Here is a 24,230-nt window from a genome sequence, read left to right on the forward strand (position 1 = left end):
ATCTCAGTAGGAAGTGACACATAAGATATTTAAACATTAATGTCCTAAATAAACCCTTGCTAACTAAATACAAATCCCCTACACTGGTATAAATCAGAACCACAGTTATTTGTGCTTGACTTCTTTTGCAGTGGTATGATTCTCCTCTTTGAAACTGAGGTATAGCATGTTCACAAAACATGTTCTCCATTACTTGTATTTAAGTGAAGGAGTATTCAATGTTTTTTAACTTAAATGGTTGGATTTCTTTTCTAATATTTTATTTCCTCCATTCTTTCTTTTCCATGAACAGTACAACTCTTTTAGGGGACCCCTGGTGGCCTAGTGGTTAGCATGCGGGACTCTCACCGCTGCGACCCAGGTTCGAATCCCAGTCCCCCGGGCAGATGGAGCTCGTTAGGCCTGTGAGGCCATCCATCTATGAGAAGGTCACTCTAAACAAACCTACGTCCTGAGGACCTCACTGCCATTGTCCAAGCTTGCTTGGCCCCGGCAGATGAACCTTAGGATTAAAGGGTGGGCTCAGTTCAGCGCAGGCTGTGTCTCACCTAAAAAATCCATTGCGCAGGCTGGAAAGGTAAAAGACCTTTCCCGAAATCTTCGTTCACGAAGACTGGCCATTATTATAGTTTGTACCATTGTGCTGATGTGATTCTTTACCATGTGGTTATTTAAAAGAATTAAGAAGCTAAATATGGATATAACATTTGTATTCACATTGTCAGTGTATTGATTCTTTAAAATTTTTCTGTTAAGCTTTTTTTAGTGTGCTATATATCTTTTCTATATATATAAAAATATAGAGAGAATATTTCCACTAGAGTAGACAATAAGTATGGCTTCAGTTTTTTTTGAAACTCAGTAACTCCTCTAGGTCACATCTGTGACTAAATGCATACATAATATGCATTAATGCACACACTTATAAACACATGCAAATGCAGACACAGGGCTTTGCTGCAGTGTTGGCAAAGAACTGTCTTTTTACAAAGTTTCAAGTGCCATCCTTGGATCTTCTTGACCTAAATAAATGAGCAGATATGTTGGATCATTTTTTTCTCATGACAGCTTTTCTTGCTGTCAAATCCAGCTCTTGATTGTTGAAAGCTTAATGGTATTTTGCCTTCCTGTATCCTCCTCGCTGCAGATATGCACACTGCTCAAGTGCAAGAGCACACACCTGGACACATGTGGGCAGCCAGTGGAGACGGCTCAGACTGAGTTTGAGATGTTCTCCCTCAACGGCACATTTGGCACCAACTATGTCATTCCAGAAGAGCTGTACAGGTGCAGCTGGCCCCTGGGGAGTTCAAGGTAATGGGGCACCCTTGTGATATGTCAGACTTGTAACACAAATGGTCAAAAAGCTACTTGTAGTTATCAGTGTCCTCTATTTCATTAACTGCCTTGAGTTCAAGGCAGCTTTGTTTCTGTCTGATTTTCCTGGTTGTATTCATACAGTGGGTCCATCTTGCCAATTCCCTTCTTCCCTGTCCCCCCAAATCCCCTAGAACAAGATCTTCCTCAAGACAGAAGTGTAGTTTTTTTCAGACTTCATGGTATCTTCATTTGAGATTGGAGCTCTCTCACCTAGATCAACATTATTAAATATTTTTTTTGTGTATTTGCCATGCAATAGTACTTCTGTGATGATGTTCCTGCTTATTTTACTTTTCCATAACTAAGTGCTATCTGATGGACATCTGATAAGTTGGACTACTACATCTAAGCCAGATTTGAGTGTAACACTCTTTGGGAGGTCGTATGATAAGGACCCTCCACACACACAGCAAGTTTCACCATGATTTCACTACAGATCCTTTAATATTTAATATCCTTTTTCTGTAATGCTAATTAATCATAATGTTAATTAGTGTTAAATAATACTAATACTCATAATTATAATGGCATTCTATTTCTAAAGTTCCCTTATCTAACAATATAGTCGTTGCATATTGATTTATTGACTTGATTTTGAAGCAAAAATAAATTGTTCTGCTGGACAGTTGTGTTTGTGTTTTTATGTAGTCGCTTTGGTTGTAATGGGCTTGGGATAGGCACTGGGGACAATACAAAACAAATTCCTCTGACTTTAGTGGTGTAGGATTTAGGCACATAAGAGTGGGTTATGGCCCAACAAAAACCAGTTTTTAATTATTTGAAATTTTTGTTGGGGTAACAGAAGCCATTTCCATAATACTGTTCTGCCCCATCTCTGGACATGCACTGTTCTAAACCAGAACATCTGAAGGTTCTCGTTTAATTTGAAAAAGAAAACAAACCTCAAATCACCATTGATTCAAAAACCAATTATATAACTCAGCACACAGTGTAATGTGTTATCACACTGTGCCCAAAGTCACAACCAGAGGAGTCTACTTGGATCTTTCTGGCCACATTTTTAGGGTGTGGAAAATTTCCTTTCCACAAAACTTGTTGATAACCTTTTCCAAGCAGGCAAGTGGGTCTGTTTCAAAAATTCTCAAAATGAGCAATTTTTCAAGAGTATGTCTGTGTTCCCATTAAATGGTTGCTCATGCTGATGTGAGAGAAAGTCAAGACTGTGCCAGCAGGTGTTGGTAAGGGGTAGTGAACAGCTTGAACAGATGGAATGCACTGGCATGTGTGAGGGTGCAGGCCCTGCAGACTGTACTTTTTAGGCAAGTGGACTGGATTACTTTGTGTGGTGCTGCTAAGGTTTCTATGTGTGGCTAATTCTGTTGTTTGTTCTGCAGGTTTATTCGAAATTAAAAACATTGTTTACATTTATTCTGACCAACATAATAAAAAAACCAGACTTCCAGTGTGCAAGATACATTGTTTTTTTAACCAACTGAATGTTTTAAAAACAAGATTTTTGTCTGTAAAAATATCAAATTAGAATCCTCTACAGTTTATATGGTAGAAATAATGTAACTCTACTTGTTTGTGGAAGAAAAGTACTGTGTCTTTAAGTTTATAATTGTGCCCCAGGATATGGTGTCCTGTTACAGCTAAGTAACATGACTATGTGCTGTTTCTAAAAATAAACTGCTTCTGATTTTCTCATCCCTGCCCACATGTACTCACTGCTGTGTAGTGATTGCATGGTTGCAGGTGTGACGTTTCACACAAGCTTCTCCACAGCAAGATTAACCCTTCGAATGCACAGTAGTCTTCCACACAGTTTTTGCACAAGAAAAGAAGCAGGACCAATCTGAAGACAGACTCCCTCTATAGCTAAGCCGATTTAGCCCCAAATTGCCTCCTGTTTCACAGAAGTAAGTTCTCAGGTAACCGTCATCATCAGGCAGTAGCAGAGATGGGGGCGGGTACGGTACAGGAAGAGTGGATTGGGAGGATAGAGGTGGGGAAAGCAGACAGACCTCTAGATAAGTTTCCCCTTACGTTGTCCACAGCAACATATAGCCTGGACTACTGCAGTTTTGCTAAGTTTATTCAGTGTGTTTGTTTGTTAACTTGTGTTAGTTCCTTGTTCCTGGGTGAGCCCCCAGCCCTGCAGACAGTAGGCGGATAGAGGCAAACAGGGATGCCTCCGCCCCACTGTACTACGGAAACCTCCTTGTCCCGGCAGTGTGACTTGAACTTCGCAGGGCAGCAAATTTTTCTGTTTAGCCCTACCAGGTCAGTCACTTTTCTGGCTGACGTCCTCTCTACTGCTAAAGAAGGGAGCATTTGCTACTTCCTCCTTTAGGCTGGTGTCTAATTGTGGTTAATATGATTCAACCCATATTTGATTTGGTAAGAAAAATGGGGTGGAGAGGAGGAGAAGGCTTCCAAGCTACATTAGTTCAAGTATCACCGAAATCTCTATTGCAACCTTTAAAAGGCTCATATTTAAGGCTCCCGAATGAGCATTCTGTATCTAAAAAAAAAAAAATGTGTGTAGAGAAGTACTTAGAGGTGAATGTTACCAAATGGAAATCAATGTTTCCAATGGTTGAAACCCTCAGTCAGCACTACTCTTGCAGAGAACTTTGTGGTATCTACATTCATCCACAAGTCTGTAATTTCTGAGCCAGCTCTACAATGGCAGTCTGTTGTAGCTGAAAGCAGACAGCCTGTTCTGCTTTCCACTGTTCAGACAGCCTTTCTCAAGTGAGAATACTGCAACTACTAGAAAGACAAAAAATTGAAAATGTCATAGCAACAAATGCATTTGAACTGAGTTGAAGATTAAAAGTGAAGGCCTCTCAATACACAGCATGTTCCTGGGGACAAGAAAGGTGTGCAGAGGAGCAGGCATGCTTACTGCTCTTCTGCTTCAGGTTAGTGAGAGCCAGGCAATGAGTTACTTACCTGCCTGATTTCAGAGGAAAACATTCCCTCCAGATTCGTATTTTCTGATGGAAGGCTGTTGGAAAGTGATGTACAGCTAAAGTGAGTGGGACAGAAACTTGGATGAACTCAAGGGACAGTTCTGTTGCTGGCATTTGAAGTGTATGACATCAAGTACAGTGAGATGCTAATGCAATTACTTTGGTCTAAAGTAACTCACTGGACATACTAACACAACATAGGAATTGAGGAATATGAAGATACTAGCATAAAGCAGTTTTTAAGACCCTCAGTTTTGCCACTCAGACTTCACAGAACACTGACTCCGTGGGTGACACATCCACCTTTCACCTGGGTGAAAAGTGAGCCAACAGAGATAGCAAAAGTCTATTGAATCAGTGACAGAGAAAAGTATACAAAAAAAATAGGACTGTTAATTCTAGACATGTTTTTAATGACTTACTTTTTTATTGGCACAATTAGTCTTGGCATTGTCCAGTATTTTAGTTATGTTCAGTTACAACATCCTTAGTGTGTATACCTTTCCGTATATCACGCTTGGTTCCAAGATAATGTTTTCACAGACCAGCAGTTCCTCCCTCTTTCAAAGTTGAACTTTGTCCCTCTTCTCTTTTCTATGCATGTTCCTTTTGCACTGTTTGTCCGTGACTCAGAGCACTCCAGAAGCTGCAAGGCACCAGCCATGCTCCCTTCCCGGCCTCTCCTGCATGCTGGGGTATTCGCACTCACAGTCCTTCAGGCCCTTGCCTCCAACACCTTCATTGCAGCCGTCTACGAGCACGCGGTCATCCTGCCAGATCCCACTGACAAGCCTGTTTCTCCCAATGATGCTTTGGCCCTGATGAACAAAAACATGGATGTCTTGGAAGGGGCCATAAAGGAAGCCGCCCAGCAGGTACTAGATGTATCATGAGGGTTGTTAATTAGTGTTTTCTGCTCTGTCTGACCCCCCTGGTTATATGTTGATGGGTGAGCTTTTAACAGAGCTGCTTGTGACAGGGTGCCCACATCATTGTGACTCCTGAAGATGGCATCTATGGCTGGCAATTCACGAGAGAATCCATCTACCCGTACCTGGAGGATATCCCTGCTCCAGTGGTGAACTGGATTCCCTGCACTGACCCCTCAAGGTGATTCCTTCTGCAGTGATTTATGTGGTTTCAAACTAGTATCTCATGGAGTCATGTGCAGCTCCTACTAAATGCATAAAAACTGCTAATACTTTTGACATAAGTTTCAATTAAAATTGAGTTTGAAGTTACATGATAAAATATATAGCCTGTCCATGACTAATTGGTGATGGAAACGTTAAACACTTTTTTTTTTTAATTAAACACTTCAAGGAGAAATTCAAACAACATACAGAATTTGAGTTATGAAAAGTAGAGGAAATGTCTTTTTTTTGGAAAAGCTTTGATGCCAGAATATGGTGCTTCTCATTCTACTTTCAATTTTTTCACATTATTTTGAATAGAACTGACTGTAAGTTATTAACACCGTATTTTCTTGGTTTTTTGTTTGTCTTTTACAAATGCCATGTTCAAAAAATGCACATGTACCATTTTTCTGGACAGCTAAGAACTAGTTTCTGAGCAGCTAATAATAGAGGTGATGAGATCAGTAGTCAAAGTTCAAACCTCAAAGTGATACAAACCCAGAAACTTCTAATTGTAGTTTTCCACAATTAAGGTAAGATAAAGTCTGAATTGCTAGAGTCTCTGTGATGTAGAACATGATCTGTCATTCAAGCAGCATATTCCAGCAGTGACAAACTAACCTGTAGTTGAGTGCTGGACTTCAGAGTCTTACATCTTACACTGTAAATGCTCAGCTATGGAACTACAACCATGGTCTGCCTTCCTCACCACCGATTTCTGCACCTGCTTGATGAGGAGGAGCTTGTTGTTATATCTGTGAGGATATAATTCTTCAGTGGTTCTGAGAAGAAGTGTCATAATGGGGAATAGTGCAGGATGTGCAACTTTTTACTGAGATATAAGTAGCTAAAATATACAGCCTTTCAGTGAATCACAGAATCACAGAATATGCCAAGTTGGAAGGGACCCGCAAAGATCATCAATTTCAACTCCTGGCCCTGCACAGGACCATCCCCAAGAGACACACCGTGTGCCCAAGAGTATTGTCCAAATGCTTCTTGAACTCTGTCAGGCTTGGTGCTGTGATCACTTCCCTGGGGAGCCTATTCCACCACCCAACCACCCTCTGGGTGAAGAACCTTTTTCTAATATCCAACCTAAACCTCCTCTGACACAACTGCAGACCATTCCCTTGGGTTCTGTCACTGGTCACCAGAGAGAAGAGAGCTGTGTCTGCCCCTCCTCTTCCCCTCATGAGGATGTTGTAGACTGCGATGAGGTTTCCCCTCAGTCTCCTCCAGGCTGAACAAGTCAAGTGAGCTCAACCACTTCTCATACAGCTTCCCATCAAGGCCCTTTACCATCTTTGTTGTCCTCCTTTAGATGCTCTCCAAAAGCTTAATGTCTTTATGGAGTGTGGGGTGGCAGTGTGTCTAAGCAAGTCTTTATTCCAGTTCTGCACACAGTTCTTGCAGAGGTGATCTCACTGTTCTAAATCAGGGATTTCATTAGCAGCTTTTGGGAATATAACATCTACCATCACTGTCTGGCATACCTCATTCCTTGCTGCTGTATGTGTATCTTGCATGATTGTCCTCCTTGTGTGGCCCATGCACACCTTGCAAAGCCATATGCATTGCTACATTGCAGAGGGGGATGGCTGCTCTCTTTGTGGCCTGGTATGAGTGCTTCAGATGTGGTACCAGTTTCTGGCACATGGCCTGTCACATCTTTAAATTAATAGCCCGCTGCTCTTCATGCCATGGCTAGAGGTCTAAGTGTTCCTGCCCATGGGAGGAGGTGAGTTGCCTTGACCCTTTCCTTTGCACTATTCCACAGTTCAACTTTCTTAGTGTGCTAAGGGCCCAGAGCTACGGTCCTCAGGTGTCACTATGCCAGATGCTAAAATATTTTCCAGTGTGACATCAAGTTAGTGTCTTCCTCTGGAAGAGAGTCCTCTCCTAGCCTTTCCCAACCCAAGGATTATCTGCTTACTGCAGAGCACATTCCAGTTGCTGAAGGGGACTGGCAGGCATGTCCCTGCGTATGCCAATGGGAAGGGTCCAGGACCTACCCCAAGGTGTAGGAGGCAATCTGAGGCAGCACTGCAGCAACTCTGTGTATCTGCCTGCCCTGCCATGGCTACAGGGTTGAAGGTGCTGCTGGTGTGCCCTCAAGCACTCCAGTGATAGACACAACTGATAGCACAAGTTTTGTTAATGTTTTTTTTTCCTTCCCTAAAATACATTAGATTTGGTCCAGCACCAGTGCAGGAACGACTCAGCTGCATGGCCAGGAATAACTCCATCTATGTGGTTGCAAACATTGGGGACAAGAAACCATGTAACTCCAGTGATCCCGGCTGCCCCAGTGATGGTCGCTACCAGTACAATACAGATGTTGTCTTTGACCCAGAGGGGAAACTGGTGGCTCGTTACCACAAGGTAAAGTGGCCTTGGAAAGGCAGGAACTAATTTTCCACTACTTCCAAAATGTCTCATTTGGAAAGAGAATTAGATGCCAGTCATTGTCCCATGTCAGAGTTCTGCTTCTGTTTATAATTTAAAAGAATCTCTCTCTTGCTATGAAGTATTGATGCCAAATTTGCATTTCCTGTCATGTTTCTCAAAACAGACTGGTATGAAAAATCGTTGCTCTGGTGCAATTTAGTGGCAAATGATTTTGGTTGACTTCCTCAGGTCATTAAATCCCTACTACTGGAAATCCCGCTGCTTAAGCAGCTTCAGTTTTCAGTGCCAGGTTTTCATCAGACTACCCCTTCACATTCCAGGATTTGAAAACATTCATCTGTATCTCATTATAGATGAATACTCTGGTTTGAGAAAGACAGGTCCCTTCCTATAAATTTGTTTCTGATGCTGTTTCAGCACTGTTTTTGTACAATGGGAATTATTTGTACAAAACCATGGACCTAAGATGGGTGTTAAAAGAGATGAGGACTTGGAAACATTTGCACCCAATGAAAGTTCTTTCAGTATTATGTTCTTTCCTGCAAGTTCCATCAAAGTTGTTTATGAATTGTGTGCCAGATATCATGCCAATGTGGCTAGAGTGAAGTCAGTTGTTTATTTAATGCACTTTGGGCCCAGTGTTTCACCTTGTTGCTCAGAGATGATGCCAAGATATTTATTTGTGAGCAAACTGGGTGAAGGGAACACTGATAATGTGAGTCTGGTTCCCCCCCATGCCAACCTAGCATGACCCAGGTGCTGAATTATAAGTTCAGTAAATTTGGACCTCTTTTCTGGCTTGGTGTCCATGAAGAATTGTTAGAAAACATGTATGTGAAGGAAAAAGGAAAATGTTGGAAACCAAAATGTTTGCAAACTTGGATTTTTCTGTTGGCTGAGATCATCTGCCTTTCCCCCATCAGCCCAGCCTTTGTTTTCTTCTCTGTTCTACAGTCTTCCAGTACTATCTCATGTTTCATGCTGGCATTGTGTACTTACAGTACTTCTGGGCGTCTCCACACCAAGGTCACCAATTCTGTCTCTTGGCACCAGAACCTCCCTGCTCCTCTTAAATTATTATTATTCTTCTGTGTGCATTTTGGTCACCAGAAGTATAAACTAGGTAGGGAGAGTGGAGAGATTATTTTTATGATGACATCAGTAGACCTGAAGACAGCCAGCTGCTTTCCTAGCTAGATGCCAGGGCAATATGTGTCTCCCCATATCCACCTTTTGGGTACTATGATCATACAATTTTAGCCTGACTTCCTACATGTGAGGGGTTGCAACATAGATCAAAAATTTTCACAAGTCATCCTGAACAGTTTTAGGGAATGACTCCAGGATCTCGCAGTAAGTGCCTCTAACTGATTTCTCTTTTTTCCTTCCCCTACAGTATAACCTCTTTACAACAGAAACTCAGTTTAATTACCCAAAAGAGCCAGAAGCTGTCACCTTTGAGACTCCCTTTGGGAAGTTTGGCATTTTCACTTGCTTTGACATCCTTTTCCATGAGCCTGCAGTGGTCCTGGTGAGCAAGATGCAGGTGGACACTGTGCTTTTCCCGACGGCTTGGATGAATGTCCTGCCATTTCTGACCGCAGTTGAGTTTCACTCTGCCTGGGCTATGGGTATGCGTGTCAACCTGTTAGCTGCCAATACTCACAAAACCAGCTTGGCAATGACAGGTAATTTAACTCTCACTCTGTCTGAAAAATCTTTATAACCATGAATCTATATGTCTTGTTCTACAAGGTGATTTTGCAGAGGAATATAATGCGTTTATCTGGAAGTCTAGTCACCAAATTTTAAACCTGACAGATTCCATCCCTACTGTTGCCATACAAGGCCCAGCAAAACTTGTAGTGTTTTCTTTGCCCTAGCTTCTTAGGATTTTCCTTTATTTCTCTAATGTCTCTAAACAAGTAGTAAGTTACTTACTACTTACCGTTCCTTATACCTGAATAGAAATTTTGACACTTAGGCTCTTTTCCTCTCCACTTCTAAGTCTGTGATTGAATACTTGTAAATATACTTGTAAACCGTATACATGGCTACATTTATTCTGGCCAAATTAAAGACTTATTTGTAGCCGTATTTAACATGGTTATGGAAAAACTTTAAAAACAAATTTTCAGAACTGTTGCAGTAACACTGCTAAGAAGTCTACATTTTCACTTTACAATGTAGGACTTATTTTTTAGAGCTTAGTTTGTGGGATAGTATATTTCAGTTAGACTAGTATCTTCACTGAGCTGTGAAACCACAGTATTATCTTTGGGCTTCTCATTTGACATGCCTGAGAGGCTTCTACTTGTTGTCCATTTTATGCGGCTCTTCAGCAGTGATGGGTATGACAGATCTACTTTGATTTCCCTCAGTTGCTTGGTACTGGTCAGATGTGAATTCCCCACACTGGGAGGAGTTCTCAGCCGGTTTAAAGGGGGCTGGACAACTGCTCCCTCCTTCTGTGTTCACCAGGACTGGCCTGTGATACTTGACTATGTTGTGTTTTGGATTGTCTCAATCATAGGTGGTCCTTTCACTTCAATTAGCTGAGAATAACGGAATTACCAAGTAACTTAATTGCATACAGGAGAAAAGAGAACTGAGGAGGCTATAAATAGAATCAGAACAGAACAGAACAGAAATAACATCCTCTGCCTTTGGCTACACTGAGCAGACCTCATCCAGGGGAATAAATGCTATTCTTTGCCAAAGCACAAGCTCTATGTACTGAGTTGTTAATGGTCACCTTTAGTGAGACTAAAATTTCTGTAATCTTTATGGAATAGTTGATGAGCTAGCAGTAGGGACACTTAAAAGGACAATATGATTTTTTTAATTCTTGAACTGACTGTTGTGCTCTCCTCAGGGAGTGGTATTTATGCATCAGATGGAGCCAGGACATACTCCTACAATATGAAAACTGAAGATGGTCACCTCCTTATTGCCAAACTAGATGCACACCCCCGTCTTTCTTCTGCCTCCCCACCTGCTGTGAACTGGAGCTCATATGCTTTGAGTGTCAAAAGATCGTCACAAAATGACCCTAATTTCACAGGAATCATCTTTCATGACCAGTTCACTTTCACCGAGCTCACTAAGCCTGGGGGAAATCTCACTGTCTGCCAGAAAGACCTTTGCTGTCACTTGAGCTACAAGATAGCAGGGAAACGAGATGATGAAGTTTACGTGCTGGGTGCTTTTGATGGGCTTCATGTTGTTGAAGGACAGTACTATCTGCAGGTAATTCTTTGGAGGGGGTTACTTGCTTTAGGAAGCTTTTTTACAGGGAGAAACTTTCAGCTCTGTGGTGGAAAAAGACAATGATTCTCTTGTATGCTGGAGTCCTGGTGTTGTTTTTGTTAGTGATGGAAAGGAGTTGCTAAAACATCCAAGCCTACTTACCTTTAAAACCAACAAAGGCAGTGGAGAGATCTCTAAGCTTCTTCAAATTCCCACAGTACACTCACTATTTTTTTGGGTGTGCAATATTGGCTAAATTTAGGTCCTCTTCTGTGACTATCTGCAGTAATTATTCTGAATCTCCTCTGCATCACAGAATCACAGAATAGTTAGGATTGAATGGGACCTCTGAAGATCATATAGTCCAACACCCTGCCAAGGCAGGGTCACCTAGAGCAGGTTACACAGGAATGCATCTGGGTGGGTTTTAATGTCTCCAGAGAGGGAGAATCCACGAATATCCTGGGCAGCCTGTTCCAGTGCTCTGCGACCCTGAATGTAAAGAACTTCTTCCTCATGTTGAGGTGAACTTTCTTGTGTTTTAGTTTATGGCCATTGCTCCTCATCCTGTCACTGAGCACCACTGAAGAAAGTCTCGCACCATCCTCTTGGCACCTGCCTTTGAGATATTTATATGCATTGATAAAATCCCCTCTCAGTCTTTTCTAGACTAAACAGACCCAGCTCCTGCAATTTCTCCTCATAAAAGAGATGCTCCAGACCCATAATCATCTTTTTGACCCTCCCCTGGACCCTCTCCAGTATCTCCTTATCTTTCTTGTACTGAGGAGCCCAGAACTGGACACAGTACTCCAGATGGGGCCTCACTGTATCTTCATCAAAGAGTTGCTGTTAAAAATCACTTGATCATAGCTATCTTTATGAGACAGTTTAAAGTCACAGAGATGTTAATTTTTTGTCATTACCCAAATCATAGCAATGAATTTTACTGAAATGGCATATGACTTTTACTGGAAATATCCTGTCTTCCTCTCTTTTAATCAAATGTTTGGGAAGACAGTGAGTTACATCCTGATTGAATTTGCTTAAAGCCATATCTGAAAACATTATTTGTCTTCATAATTAAGTTATTGTGCCACCAGACTATACTTTTTTTTTAGTTACTTCTGTCTGTCAACACAGCCTCTGCATACCAGCTGGTACAGACTCCAGGATATGAGGGAAGGTCTTAAACAGAAAACAGCTCATCTAATGCATTTATGAAGGTAGCTTGAACAAATTCAGTTCTTGGTGAGCTTGGTTGTAAAATTTATTTCAGTGGTTGTGGAAGCTGCCAGGTAGTCTCTATGAGTACTGAAAGTTCTAGAGAAGACAGGAATTTCTACTCTTCCTTTTTCCCTTAGTATTTTTTCATTTCTTCAGAACATATTCTTTATTTCTCTGCTTATTTGCATTTCAACACCAAACTATATTCATTGAAGAATAATACTTCTGATTTTTGAAAATATGCTTCTCTTCCCCAATATCTGACAAAACAGAAAAACTCCGTCATTATGAGCAAAACCAGCCAACATCCTTTGAATCACTCCTGAATAATAGGAGTGCTAGCACCCTATTTCATATTTCCTCTTGAAGACCATAAATATTTATTAAGGACAATAGGGAAACACTGATTCCTACTTTCCTCTATGTGCTACAATTGCTAATACTAAACTCTAACAGAAGATGCTAACTTCATCACCTTGGCCTATATTCACCAGGATTTGGATAGGGAATATCAAATTCAGGTTTCCCATAGACTACCAGGCCATCTAATGAGGTCATTACCAACATGTACAAACACTAGTAGGCAGACCTGGGTGTATACTTGCACAATGTACCCATGAGAAGGACTTTGTTTCATTTGCCTAAAATTTCCATTCACAAACTTATCTTACACATGGGAAAGGAAACTTCAAATAAGAGATCTGGCAATAGGAAGAATTAGTGGAAGTGACAAGATTGGGCTTCAGAGGTGAAATAAGGTGCTCTGGCAGCACTTACATCAGAGACAGTCTATTTGTAACTACTAAGGCAATGCAGGTCTGGAATACTGCCAGTCAGATCAAGGGGTGAAAAATAAGGTACAACTAAAAAGGAGTTGCCTGAAGATTATGAAAAAGATCCCGTGACCCTCATCTGCTCTGACACATACCGGCTTTGATGACACAAGGCTTTCCTATCAGAATGTTTCTGTCTTGCTAAATACGTTGTTGTCTTCTCCTCCCTGCAGATATGCACACTGCTCAAGTGCAAGAGCACAGACCTGTACACGTGTGGGCAGCCAGTGGAGACAGCTCAGACCAAGTTTGAGATGTTCTCCCTCAGTGGCACATTTGGCACCAACTATGTCTTTCCAGAAGTGTTGTACAGTGGAGTGCAACTGGCCCCTGGGGAGTTCGAGGTAATGGGATACCCTAGAGCTGTGTCATGCCAGGTCCTCTGCAGGATAGTAATGGAATTAACTATGTCAAAACAGCCAAAGTGAACTTGCTCATAGTGAATAATTGATCTATTAAATACCTTTTAATGAAATCACTAGTTTCAGTAAGAGATAGGGTCTGACGTTCCTTCTTCCTGTTTGTCACATTTTTCTGAGCTCTTAGTGTGTTCATATAGGTACTTCTCTAATTCCATTCTTCTCTTACCTTTTTCAATCAGGTACTGAATGATGGGCGCTTGATAAATAAGACAAAACCGACAAAACCAGTCGTTACTGTGACGCTTTTTGGACGGTGGTATGAAAATGATCATCTGAAACAAGACCCACAGCCAACAGCCTTTCCATGATTGAAGCTGAACACTGTTAATCTTACATCCAAATGAGATACAGCATCCTCTACTACAACAAAACCTGCCACCACTTCTTGGTCAGAACACAACATGAATCATCATTTCTTGGAAATCTCCATTGAACCAAAACTTGGAATTGAAACCTCAAGTTATTCTGCATATCAGTTCTGAAAAACAGCTTGACAACACCTCCTGTCTGCACTGGATGCTGCTCAGTGATGGAACTGTTTGCAACCAGTAAACAAGTCACCTGGTATCACATAGCAGCTCCTCCCTCACGTCTTCTCTATGTCTTTCTAGTTGTATAACACCAACATATTTGAAATAAACCTTGTCCTTTGCTCCTTCCTGTTAATGCTGGGTAGTGCTACCCTGTAGATGAATTTGCTCTAGGAATTAGAGGATTTAGAATTCTACTTCAGACCAACTACTCCTGGTGAGAAGGCACTGTTCACATCTTTGGTTCCTCTTCTCCCCCAGTGACCTGTGTTTTGTTGCTGCTGCTGGACCCTAGTGACCTTCTTTCAGCACATCAGTTTATAAACATGTGCATGATTTGTGGCTGTTTCCTTAAGAGTGGTCAGAGACCTCTATTAATTTCTCCTTCCTTTTCTCCACACTGGCACCTTTACTTGTCTCACCATGATGCTCTCAAGGTCCTCAATCCCGTGTGTTTCTGTTATGGAGCTGGTGAGACACTGGGAGTGCAAATACTCTCCAAACTCCAGCACTGATTACCACTCCTGTGTGCCATATGACCTTTTTTGTTTTCAAATGTAAATAAATACTCACATGTGACATAACATAGTTTCATGTCTAATAAACATAATGACATGTTTATCAAAAACCCCAGACTATGTTCTCTGACTCATGAAAACTCAGCACCATTGCTGCTAGAGCCAAGCTGTCTTAAAACCTAGTTCACTCTTGGAGTCAGTTACTGTCTGGCCACAGACTGATCGCAGTCCAGCAAGGGATTATCCAGTGTGGTCCTCTTCCTCTGGGTACAAATTCAGTGCAGATACTGTACTTGTGCTCTGGGAACCTAGTGGGTGATACCACAACTTTCTCCCAGAGAAAGGATCTGGATTTAAGGGAAGCATCCAGGAAGGTCTCATCTTAGCAGGAGTTGTGTGGCCACTCTCAGAACTGAGAGGCAGCTTCTTCAGGTTTGCTCACTGCTCTTGCCAGTCCTCTGGATAAGGGAATGCGTGCGCTTGTAGTATATATCTTAACCCTGAATCTGGTGAGTATCTTGAATCCAGGATTTGGTTCCAGGCCATTGTTTTTTGGTTAAGATATATTTGTATGTTGAGTATTTTCCTGTATAAGACTGGCATAAGCCATCATGGCACTAAATTCTTTTTGCTACAAAGATTGCATAACACTTATTGTGAAATGTGTTATTGTGTAAAATGAGTCAAGCATACAGAAAGTAATCTTATACAAGTCCACCCATTACCCACATACCAACTTGCTCTGTATAAAGACAAGGCTGCGTGTAGCCACGGATGGCAATAAACACTTCTTCGAGGGCAGTGTATCCAAAGACCATTTTGGTACCTGACAGCTGAGTCAGAACCAAAGAAGGTAAGAAACTTGGGTAACCAAATACAAGTGATTTTTGCACACATGCAGCTTTAGCTTCAAGATTTCTTCTGGAGTGATCTGTAGGCATAAGAAAGCAGGTTGCAATAGGCAAAATTTAGAAATTGTGGCTCCTATTCATGATGTTCTTCAAACACAGACCTTTGGGCACCAGAGATCTTCAGAGCTCGGTTATTGAGTGGTGGGTGTGCCAATGGGTTTGCTCAGACAATCAGCCTGCCTGGCACCACCCTGAGATGTGCAGCAGCCCCCTAAGACCCTGAAACTCTGAGCTGGTGATGTGCTGAGCTGGGGTGGCACAGGTACTGCCCATGCTGGGGACTGGCCACCTGCCTCCTGTAACCATGCCGGCACCCCTCACTGCCAGGTTTGGGCAGGAATGTGTCCATGCTTGTCTCTGCCAAGATTTCCTGAACTTGTTTTCTTATTGTGATTCAGGTTTGCCTTGGGCTGTGTTACTGCAGCAATGCTATCCCTGAACTTTTTGTAAATCTGTCAAGTGATATGTTTCTTCAGCTGCAGCACAGTGGTGACTTCTCAGTGACTTCCCTGCCGGGGGTGTAAGGCAGAATTGCTCAATGCTGGTGGCTCTCTTGCCTTTGATATTGTGAGACTTTCCAGGCAGGGTGATTGCATTTCCCAGTGTCTGTTGGCTTTCTGCCATCCTGGGGAATTCCCAGGTTTCATGCAAGACTTCCTCCTTTAAAGCTCAGTCTTTGCTTGCCCACAGCCTCCTCTTGGGTGACTTCCAGGCTCCTGACATGGGGCTTCCTAAAACTTGTGCCTCTGCCATGTTTTTGGTGCTGTCTGCTCTGGAAGCCTGTCACCTGCAAACCTATGTCAAAGCTGTCTATGAGCACAACATAGTCTTAGAATCACAGAATTACTGAAGTATTGGTTTCTCCTGAGGAAGCCTTGGTGCTGATGGAGGAAAAATCAGTCTTTTGGGTGACACAACGTAGTGAAGAGGAAGATTTTTTCAAGATGAAGGATATTTTCTTTGGTTTCCTGCTAAGTGGTAAATTATGAGCCAGGTTATGTTCTTTCGTCCTCACAGATATACCACGAGTTCTAACTAAGGTTTTTCTAGGCCTTACCTGAAACTATAGTAGTAATATTCTACTTACAAAATACTGTGCTAAAAATTGCCTTCCATGAGAAAAAAAAAAAAACAAACCTGCTTTCTAAGGGTAATTTCAAATTGCTTTTGGTGCAAAAACTTCCTTTTGAAAGGACAATAGTAAGAAAAAAATGTGTGTTGTTTAATTCTTTCTCACAAAACAAGCAAGTATGTTAGCTCTAGGCAGAGAGGTCAGCACAGTTCAAGGGATAGTTTGCAGTGTGAGCCCAGCAAGGAGGACACTCTCAAGGTACCCACTACAACTATAGTAAGCCATTGACCAAAAGCAAGAAGTATGGCAGGACCACGTCTCATAAGCGCCAATAAATCATCTGCACTCTGAAACATGACAGCAGTACTTCATGCAGGTAGTCTGCCTTCAGCACTGGCTGAAGCTTTAACTGATGGCACCATGTGCAGTAAGGTTATATGTAGTAGTGTGCCCTAACCAAGGGAGTCGGGGCTTACACCAGGATGGGTTTAAAAGCCTGGATAGGGATGTGCAGATGGAGTGTTCTAGTGCTCCTTCTAATGGAGCCCCTTGTAGATTAGCATTGATTCTGACAAGCTCTGTTAGCCTTTTGTTCTCCTTTTATTTTAAACATTTCTTGTTGGAAACAAGATCCCATTCCTAGAAATGTTACTTTGACTTTTTATTGTAAATAAATGTCCTGATTGTTGGCAGAAATATATTGTACGATTACTCAACAGGAGATTATTTCCAAAGCAAACTTATTAGTCTTTACTCCTCCTCTTTCTATCTGCTTTATATTCCCCATGCCTGATCCAGGAGCTGTGAGGCACCAGCCATGCTCCCTTCCCGGCCTCTCCTGCATGCTGGGGTATTCGCACTCACAGTCCTTCAGGCCCTTGCCTCCAACACCTTCATTGCAGCCATCTACGAGCACGCGGTCATCCTGCCAGATCCCACTGACAAGCCTGTTTCTCCCGATGATGCTTTGGCCCTGATGAACAAAAACATGGATGTCTTGGAAGGGGCCATAAAGGAAGCCGCCCAGCAGGTACTAGATGTATCATGAGGGTTGTTAATTAGTGTTTTCTGCTCTGTCTGACCCCCCTGGTTATATGTTGATGGGTGAGCTTTTAACAGAGCTGCTTGTGACAGGGTGCCCACATCATTGTGACTCCTGAAGATGGCATCTATGGCTGGCAATTCACGAGAGAATCCATCTACCCGTACCTGGAGGATATCCCTGCTCCAGTGGTGAACTGGATTCCCTGCACTGACCCCTCAAGGTGATTCCTTCTGCAGTGATTTATGTGGTTTCAAACTAGTATCTCATGGAGTCACGAGCAGGTCCCACTAAATGCATAGGAACTGCCAATTTTTTAATCTGTTAAAAATCACAAGTACTGTAGACATGAGATACATCAAAAAGAAGTCTTAATTAAATGGTGATGGGAATATGCCAAGTAAAAAGCATTGAGACAGTTTTACTTTAAAACTTACAAAATGATGAAAATGAGGAAATTTTAGGCAAAATAATTATTTTAGAAACATGTAAAATTTTATCAATTCAGATCACTTGTGAAAATCCTGTAAGTATAAGCTAGTTTATTATCATGTCAGATGCATAGATCAGACTAGGTGATGGAGTCCTCAGCTCATGTGGCTGAGTTATTTATAAAGCAAATTGCACAAAATATTTATCTAGATCTGAAAGAACTGTCTTTTGGAAATTCAGCCACTTGCATAATCTGCTGTGTTACACAGAGCTCCTCTGAATCTGTGTCAGCAGGGGACACCAAGAGGACCGAGTTTGTGTCCAAGCTAAGCTTTTATATTCTTTTCTGAGGCTTTACAAAGCTAGATTTCAGGATTCCTCAGCTCTGTAAAATTCCTCAGCTGTGTCCACTTTTTGCTAAAGGCTTACAGACAGCTGCCTGAAACAGAGTGAAGATTATTAAAAAAGGCTAAAATTGTCTTTTGAAATCAAGGCTTAGAGATGCTTGAAAATTTATTTTTAAGTTGTTTAAAATTTATGTCTGTATATGATTTATTCTCCCCTTTGTTTTATGAAGCTCTTCATATCTTGTGCATGTTAGCTGGGAATTCTATCCACACAGAAAATAACATTGTTAAGGGTACAGAAAAGAAGAACACAGGAACACCATTTTTTTTAAAGATAAAAGACACTGTCAATTTAAAATGATGCTATGAACAGAGAAAATGATGAACAGAAACTATGATTTGATCTATTTCTTTTGCATATGGGGATGTGCAGTCAATAAAAGTATTTTGAATGCATTTCTTCTACAGATGCACTTTAACTTTTAGAAGTTTTTTCTTCTTTCACTGAAAATACATTAGATTTGGTCCAGCACCAGTGCAGGAACGACTCAGCTGCATGGCCAGGAATAACTCCATCTATGTGGTTGCAAACATTGGGGACAAGAAACCATGTAACTCCAGTGATCCCGGCTGCCCCAGTGACGGTCGCTACCAGTACAATACAGATGTTGTCTTTGATCCAGAGGGGAAACTGGTAGCTCGTTATCACAAGGTAAGGAGGTGCTTCAGCATCATCCTGTAATTTATTATCAATATCTTTTTCATCTCTCTACCACCAATTTCAGCTTGTTTTTAACATTATTATAAGTTGTCAATCAACTCAGGATGATTTGATGCAAGGATCTTATGGCCAGAAGGAAAAATAAGCAAGTGCTTGACCAATCAGACATTATTCCCAGGTGCATCACAGCTGCAGACAGCTTACCAGCTGCCAAACACATAAAGGCTACATTTATGATAGTAAATGGTGAAGAAACAGTGACAGAGTTTTCCATACTCCATAAATGTTAGCTCATCCTTGATACATTCTCAGCCAAGTTAGTTTGCCAAGTCTTGGCAGAGTTTAGCATCTAATATTGACTGGGCTTTGCTTCCAGGAGGTAGATGGGGCACAGCTACCCCATTTTGTAGGTGGATGGGGTCAGCTGGATGGTTTTAAACCGGCTGTGCAGGCTGGCTCAGGTACCTCAACTCCCAGCTTTGCTTTAAAGACTATCTCAGATGCAAAATAGTTGTTCATAATCTTGGTGGGGTTTTTTTTAAGTTTCTAATATGCCATTTTTTTTACCTGCAGTACAACCTGTTTAGAGGTGAAACTCAGTTTAATTACCCAAAAGAGCCAGAAGTTGTTACCTTTGAGACTCCCTTTGGGAAGTTCGGTATTTTCACTTGCTTTGACATCCTTTTCCATGAGCCTGCAGTGGTCCTGGTGAGCAAGATGCAGGTGGACACTGTGCTCTTCCCGACGGCTTGGATGAATGTCCTGCCATTTCTGACCGCAGTTGAGTTTCACTCTGCCTGGGCTATGGGCATGGGTGTCAATTTACTTTCAGCAAATACTCACAACATCAGCTTTGCAATGACAGGTGAGTTACATTCAGGAGTTGTCCTCAGATTCAGAAGCAGGCAGAAATGTTTTAAACATAGTGAAGTCTCAGGAAAATATTGTTTTAATCAGACTAAAGATCTTCGTGGTACCGTCCTAAATGTAATAAACACCTTCAGGCATTAAAATTTTGAATGTACTGGAAAAGGAAAAATTAGAAAGCCCATGGCATTAAATTTTGATAAGTTGAAAGTGGAATTTTATTTCAAAAACAGCACAAAGTTCCACTTAAATTTTCATTCTTTTGTTTAGAAGCAGCATTTTTTGTTTAAAATTCAATCAACAACTAAGTAGAGAAAAAATGTTTCAATTGAAACTTAATAATGTAAAACCAAAAGGAGGATTCCTATTGTATATTGAATAAAATATTTTCAGATTTTGGGGCTGCTAAGGAATTAGAGAGATATATGTTTTGTTTTGCTCTGAATAGATATTTACTACCTTTTTTTCCCTGTAAACTGAGAAAATGTTGTTGTAGCTGCATCTGTAACTCTTCTCTGAAGCCTGAGAGAAAACCACAAAGGAACATTTTTGCCTGCCCTAAATAAACTGAATTGAGTTTAAGCCACAACCCTGTGTTTCATCCAGTTAGACATAACTACCCCCATGGTTTCCTTATTTGTCAAATATGCCCCTCTTAGAGCCCTGATCCATATTAACATGAACCTAAGTTTTAACACTATGATGGATATTTTAGCAGTTCCGTGTTTTAAAATTCTTCCAAAACTCTCCATAAGGTATTGACAGAAAATACTGTCGCTGACAAATGATACCAGTGTGGCATGGGGAGCGACTGGTCCCCCTGCCAAACCATGCTCTGGGGTGCTGGCTAACAGAGGGCTGCTGGTTGTCCTTGGCAGGCAGTGGGCTGTTCACTCCAGAAGGACCTGCCGCCTACCATTATGACACTGGAACTGAGGAGGGATGTCTCCTGCTAGCAGAGTTAAGCGCATACCCCCGTCTTTCCCCCACTTACCCTCCTGCCATCAACTGGAGTTTGTATACCACAAGTATCAAGGAATTTCCAGGAGAAAATGACACTTTTTCAGGATCTATCCGACAGGATATATTCACTTTCAGTGAACTCAGGCGCAAAGCCGGAAATTACACCGTTTGCCAAGGAGACCTCTGCTGTTATCTGGTCTATCAGATGTCAAACAAGAGGAAAAATGAAGTTTATGTCCTGGGTGCATTTGATGGGCTTCACGGTTCTCTCATAAAATACCATTGGCAGGTAATTGTTTTTTTAGGGGTGAATGTGGCTACCCCAACCACCCCAAACCACTTGTCCGCATACTGCATACTGAGAACTTTTCTTGATGTCAAATCCAGCTCTTGATTTTGAAAGTTTAGTGGTGTTTTGCCTTTGTTTATCCTCCTCCCCACAGATATGCACACTGCTCAAGTGCAAGAGCACACACCTGGACACATGTGGGCAGCCAGTGGAGACAGCTCAGACCAAGTTTGAGATGTTCTCCCTCAGCGGCACATTTGGCACCAACTACGTCTTTCCAGAAGTGTTGTACAGTGGGGTGCAGCTGGCCCCTGGAGAGTTCGAGGTAATGGGGCACCCTGGAGCTGTTTGATGCAAAGTTTTCCAGGCTCTGGTGCTGAAAACTGGCATGTCAGCAGTCCCACCCAAGAACCAATTTCGTTGGTTTTGCAAGCTGTAACTCAAAGGGGCATATTAAAACAGGTGGATTGAATTAATCTTTATGATGAGAACATATCCATCATATCAACCTCAATGCTGAGGTTGAGAATCTCTTTAGTGTTTTCTGTAGCAAATACACCTTCCCACTTCAGGTCCCAAACCTATAAACAACAGCTTTCAAGGAGCTATTTTCTACCGGTTTCTGCTGATGGGCATTTTAGGAGAAAAAGAAATCAAATACTCTTGAGAAGTTGTCCAAACGAGAAAAATTGCTTAGGAGTATCATACGTAAGAGCAGAGATCCTACTCAGTTAAAAATGTTAAAAACAATTTTTTAGGGCTTTGTAGTGTTTATTTTTTTATTTGGAACTTAGAAGAGACAATGAAGACAGTGATAAAGATTTGAAAAGTTTTAGGGGAAACAAGGGTGACTTTTTTACAGGGTAGGGAATTGAAAAGCATTGTTCACCTTGCATACTTTTTTTTGAATGGGAGTTCTGTAAAAATATACACATCAAAGAATTTATTGGTATGCTATGATCATAGTCTAACTTAAAAATTATATGTTGTATTTTCTTAACAAATGCATGCTTATTTTTTGTCACAGAGGCTCTTAAGAAGTTGCCGATGTTCATAGTCTCTGAACAACAGTGATTTCAAATAGATATGTAAAAAGTAACTAAGAAAAGCTACATATGGCCGGTAGCTTGAAATTTTCTACTTCCATCTAAAAATTGTTTAGGGGTCTACAAATAAAAAAATATTTCAAATCTGTCCTAGATATGTATATAGCCTTCATTGCCTTCTATGAGTATAATGAGAACCTAACATATCAGTTATTCTCACTCTCACCTTCTCTTGAGGTGGAGAAAATGATCTTTTTTTTCCAAAGATGAAAAAAGGTTTAAAGATGTCCTGGTCCAAGGAAATGTGGGAAGGCTATGGCAGAGCCAGAGGGAATTCTGGTTTCTTTCGTTCTCATGATTGTTTAAAGTGTTGCATCAAAATATTCAACATCTAAGGTCTATTCTTTCTGTACTATGCAATATTGCTACTCTGTTAATGGACTGTTAATGTCATTCTTCTCTTTTCAATTAGGTTCTACATGATGGGCGTTTGAAAAGTAAACATAGCATATCAAAACCGCTCATAACAGTGACACTTTTTGGAAGACTTTATGAGAAGGACCTGCCACGTCCTCTGCGAACCTCCCAATAACATGACTCCTTAGGTGTTACACAATCACCATAGACAGGAGGGGAATTTCCTCATGACACGTAGCAGTTATCCTGTATGATTCCTGTTCTGCAATCTTGCACTTCTGCTCAGCGGCTGTGGCAGTTTGGTTTATTTAGGAGAAAGGGAAGTGATCACTCCGTTGTGTGTAACTTTTTAACAGTGCTTGAGCCAGAGAAATTATTTTTTAGTATGAGTGCTCTGTCACATGAAACTTTTAAGTAGAAATTTCATTTCCCCCAAGGTATTATATAGATTGCTAGGACAAGAGTAAAAAGAAGACTGTTACCAAAACATATGAAATGTGGTTTGTCATTTTACCGCAGAACAAATTTTCTCCAAGGAAGCCCATGATTTCTGTTTTTCCGTGCGCTGTGGCTTCTTAGCATGCAATTTCGGAGGCTCTTTCCAGGAGTTGTTTGATCCTGGAAATAAAACAGCCAAGCTTGTACTTAGGGGAGGGACTGTACCACTTGGGAGCAATCAGTCAAAACAGGCAGGGATTCAAAGTTGTGCTTGCTGGTGCCTTGTTTAGCACCTCACCTTTTTCTCACCTGAGTTGTGGGGGTAGCACAGACTAGTCTTCCATCAAACAGAAGAGGTTTTGGTCAAGTGTGGTTATGACTGACCTGTGGCAACCCTAATCCCACATGACTGTTCCGTGTGTAGTGCATATGGGGTCCAGAATTTCAAGACGCAGATGGCCATGCTAAGAGTGAGAACTGACCCTGCTCCCAAGCCAGTCTGGTACACTCCAGGAGCCTCTTGTGTTGTCCATAATGGACAACAGTTTGAGAAGGGCAAACAAGATTGACCAGGCTGCTTGTGAAGATCTGCAGTGTCATCCTGTTTACAGGTTTGCACTGGGGTCAGCACAGTCAGGCACACACCGTGTAAAGCATCTCCACAGCAGAGCAGCTGGGAGCTTCTCCCTGGGGATGCTTCCCTTGGTCATGCTTCCCTGTCTGTCTTCAGTGCTGCTCGCTCAGGCCTCTGCACTTGAAAAGCTCAAGGAACCTCCCTGAGAAAGGCAAGAGTTATCCTGACTTGTAAGCTCTGGTACTGAACGCATCCTAAACCAGTTTTTGATGCGAAAACATAACTCTGTCAGCTACCCCTGCACCCTGCTTTTTTGCTCTCTGCCTCTGGTACCTTTCTGTTCTAGGCTTGGTGATTCCTTGAGACAGCTCAGGCCTTGTCTCCAGCAGGTAGGTCTGGAAGAAAGAAGGAATCCATCTAGGGGGATCTGATGCATCCCACAGCCCTCTCACCTCACAGGCACTG

At 41.7% G+C, this 24,230-nt stretch overlaps 1 protein-coding gene across 3 annotated transcripts; it reads left to right on the forward strand.

Annotated features, from left to right (window-relative positions):
- Positions 1-3,113: 3,113 nt before the first annotated feature.
- VNN1 (vanin 1) lies at positions 3,114-23,058 on the forward strand. Of its 3 annotated transcripts, XM_027690750.1 has the most exons (8): positions 3,114-3,272; positions 4,953-5,194; positions 5,299-5,429; positions 7,648-7,840; positions 9,264-9,555; positions 10,743-11,116; positions 13,350-13,520; positions 13,778-14,712. In XM_027690750.1, exons 2-8 carry the CDS (start codon positions 4,982-4,984, stop codon positions 13,904-13,906), a joined length of 1,503 nt encoding a protein of 500 aa, XP_027546551.1. In that variant the 5' UTR covers positions 3,114-3,272; positions 4,953-4,981; the 3' UTR covers positions 13,907-14,712. The 3 variants fall into 3 exon arrangements, with proteins under 3 accessions (XP_027546551.1, XP_027546542.1, XP_027546535.1); XM_027690741.1 differs by lacking the exons at positions 3,114-3,272; positions 13,350-13,520; positions 13,778-14,712 and adding exons at positions 21,445-21,615; positions 22,809-23,058 and having other exon boundaries at positions 4,865-5,194; XM_027690734.1 differs by lacking the exon at positions 3,114-3,272 and having other exon boundaries at positions 4,876-5,194.
- The last annotated feature ends 1,172 nt before the right edge of the window (positions 23,059-24,230 follow it).

Source organism: Neopelma chrysocephalum, unplaced genomic scaffold, assembly GCF_003984885.1.
Source record: "Neopelma chrysocephalum unplaced genomic scaffold, ASM398488v2 Primary Assembly neopelma1_23, whole genome shotgun sequence".
Classification (NCBI taxonomy): domain Eukaryota; kingdom Metazoa; phylum Chordata; class Aves; order Passeriformes; family Pipridae; genus Neopelma; species Neopelma chrysocephalum.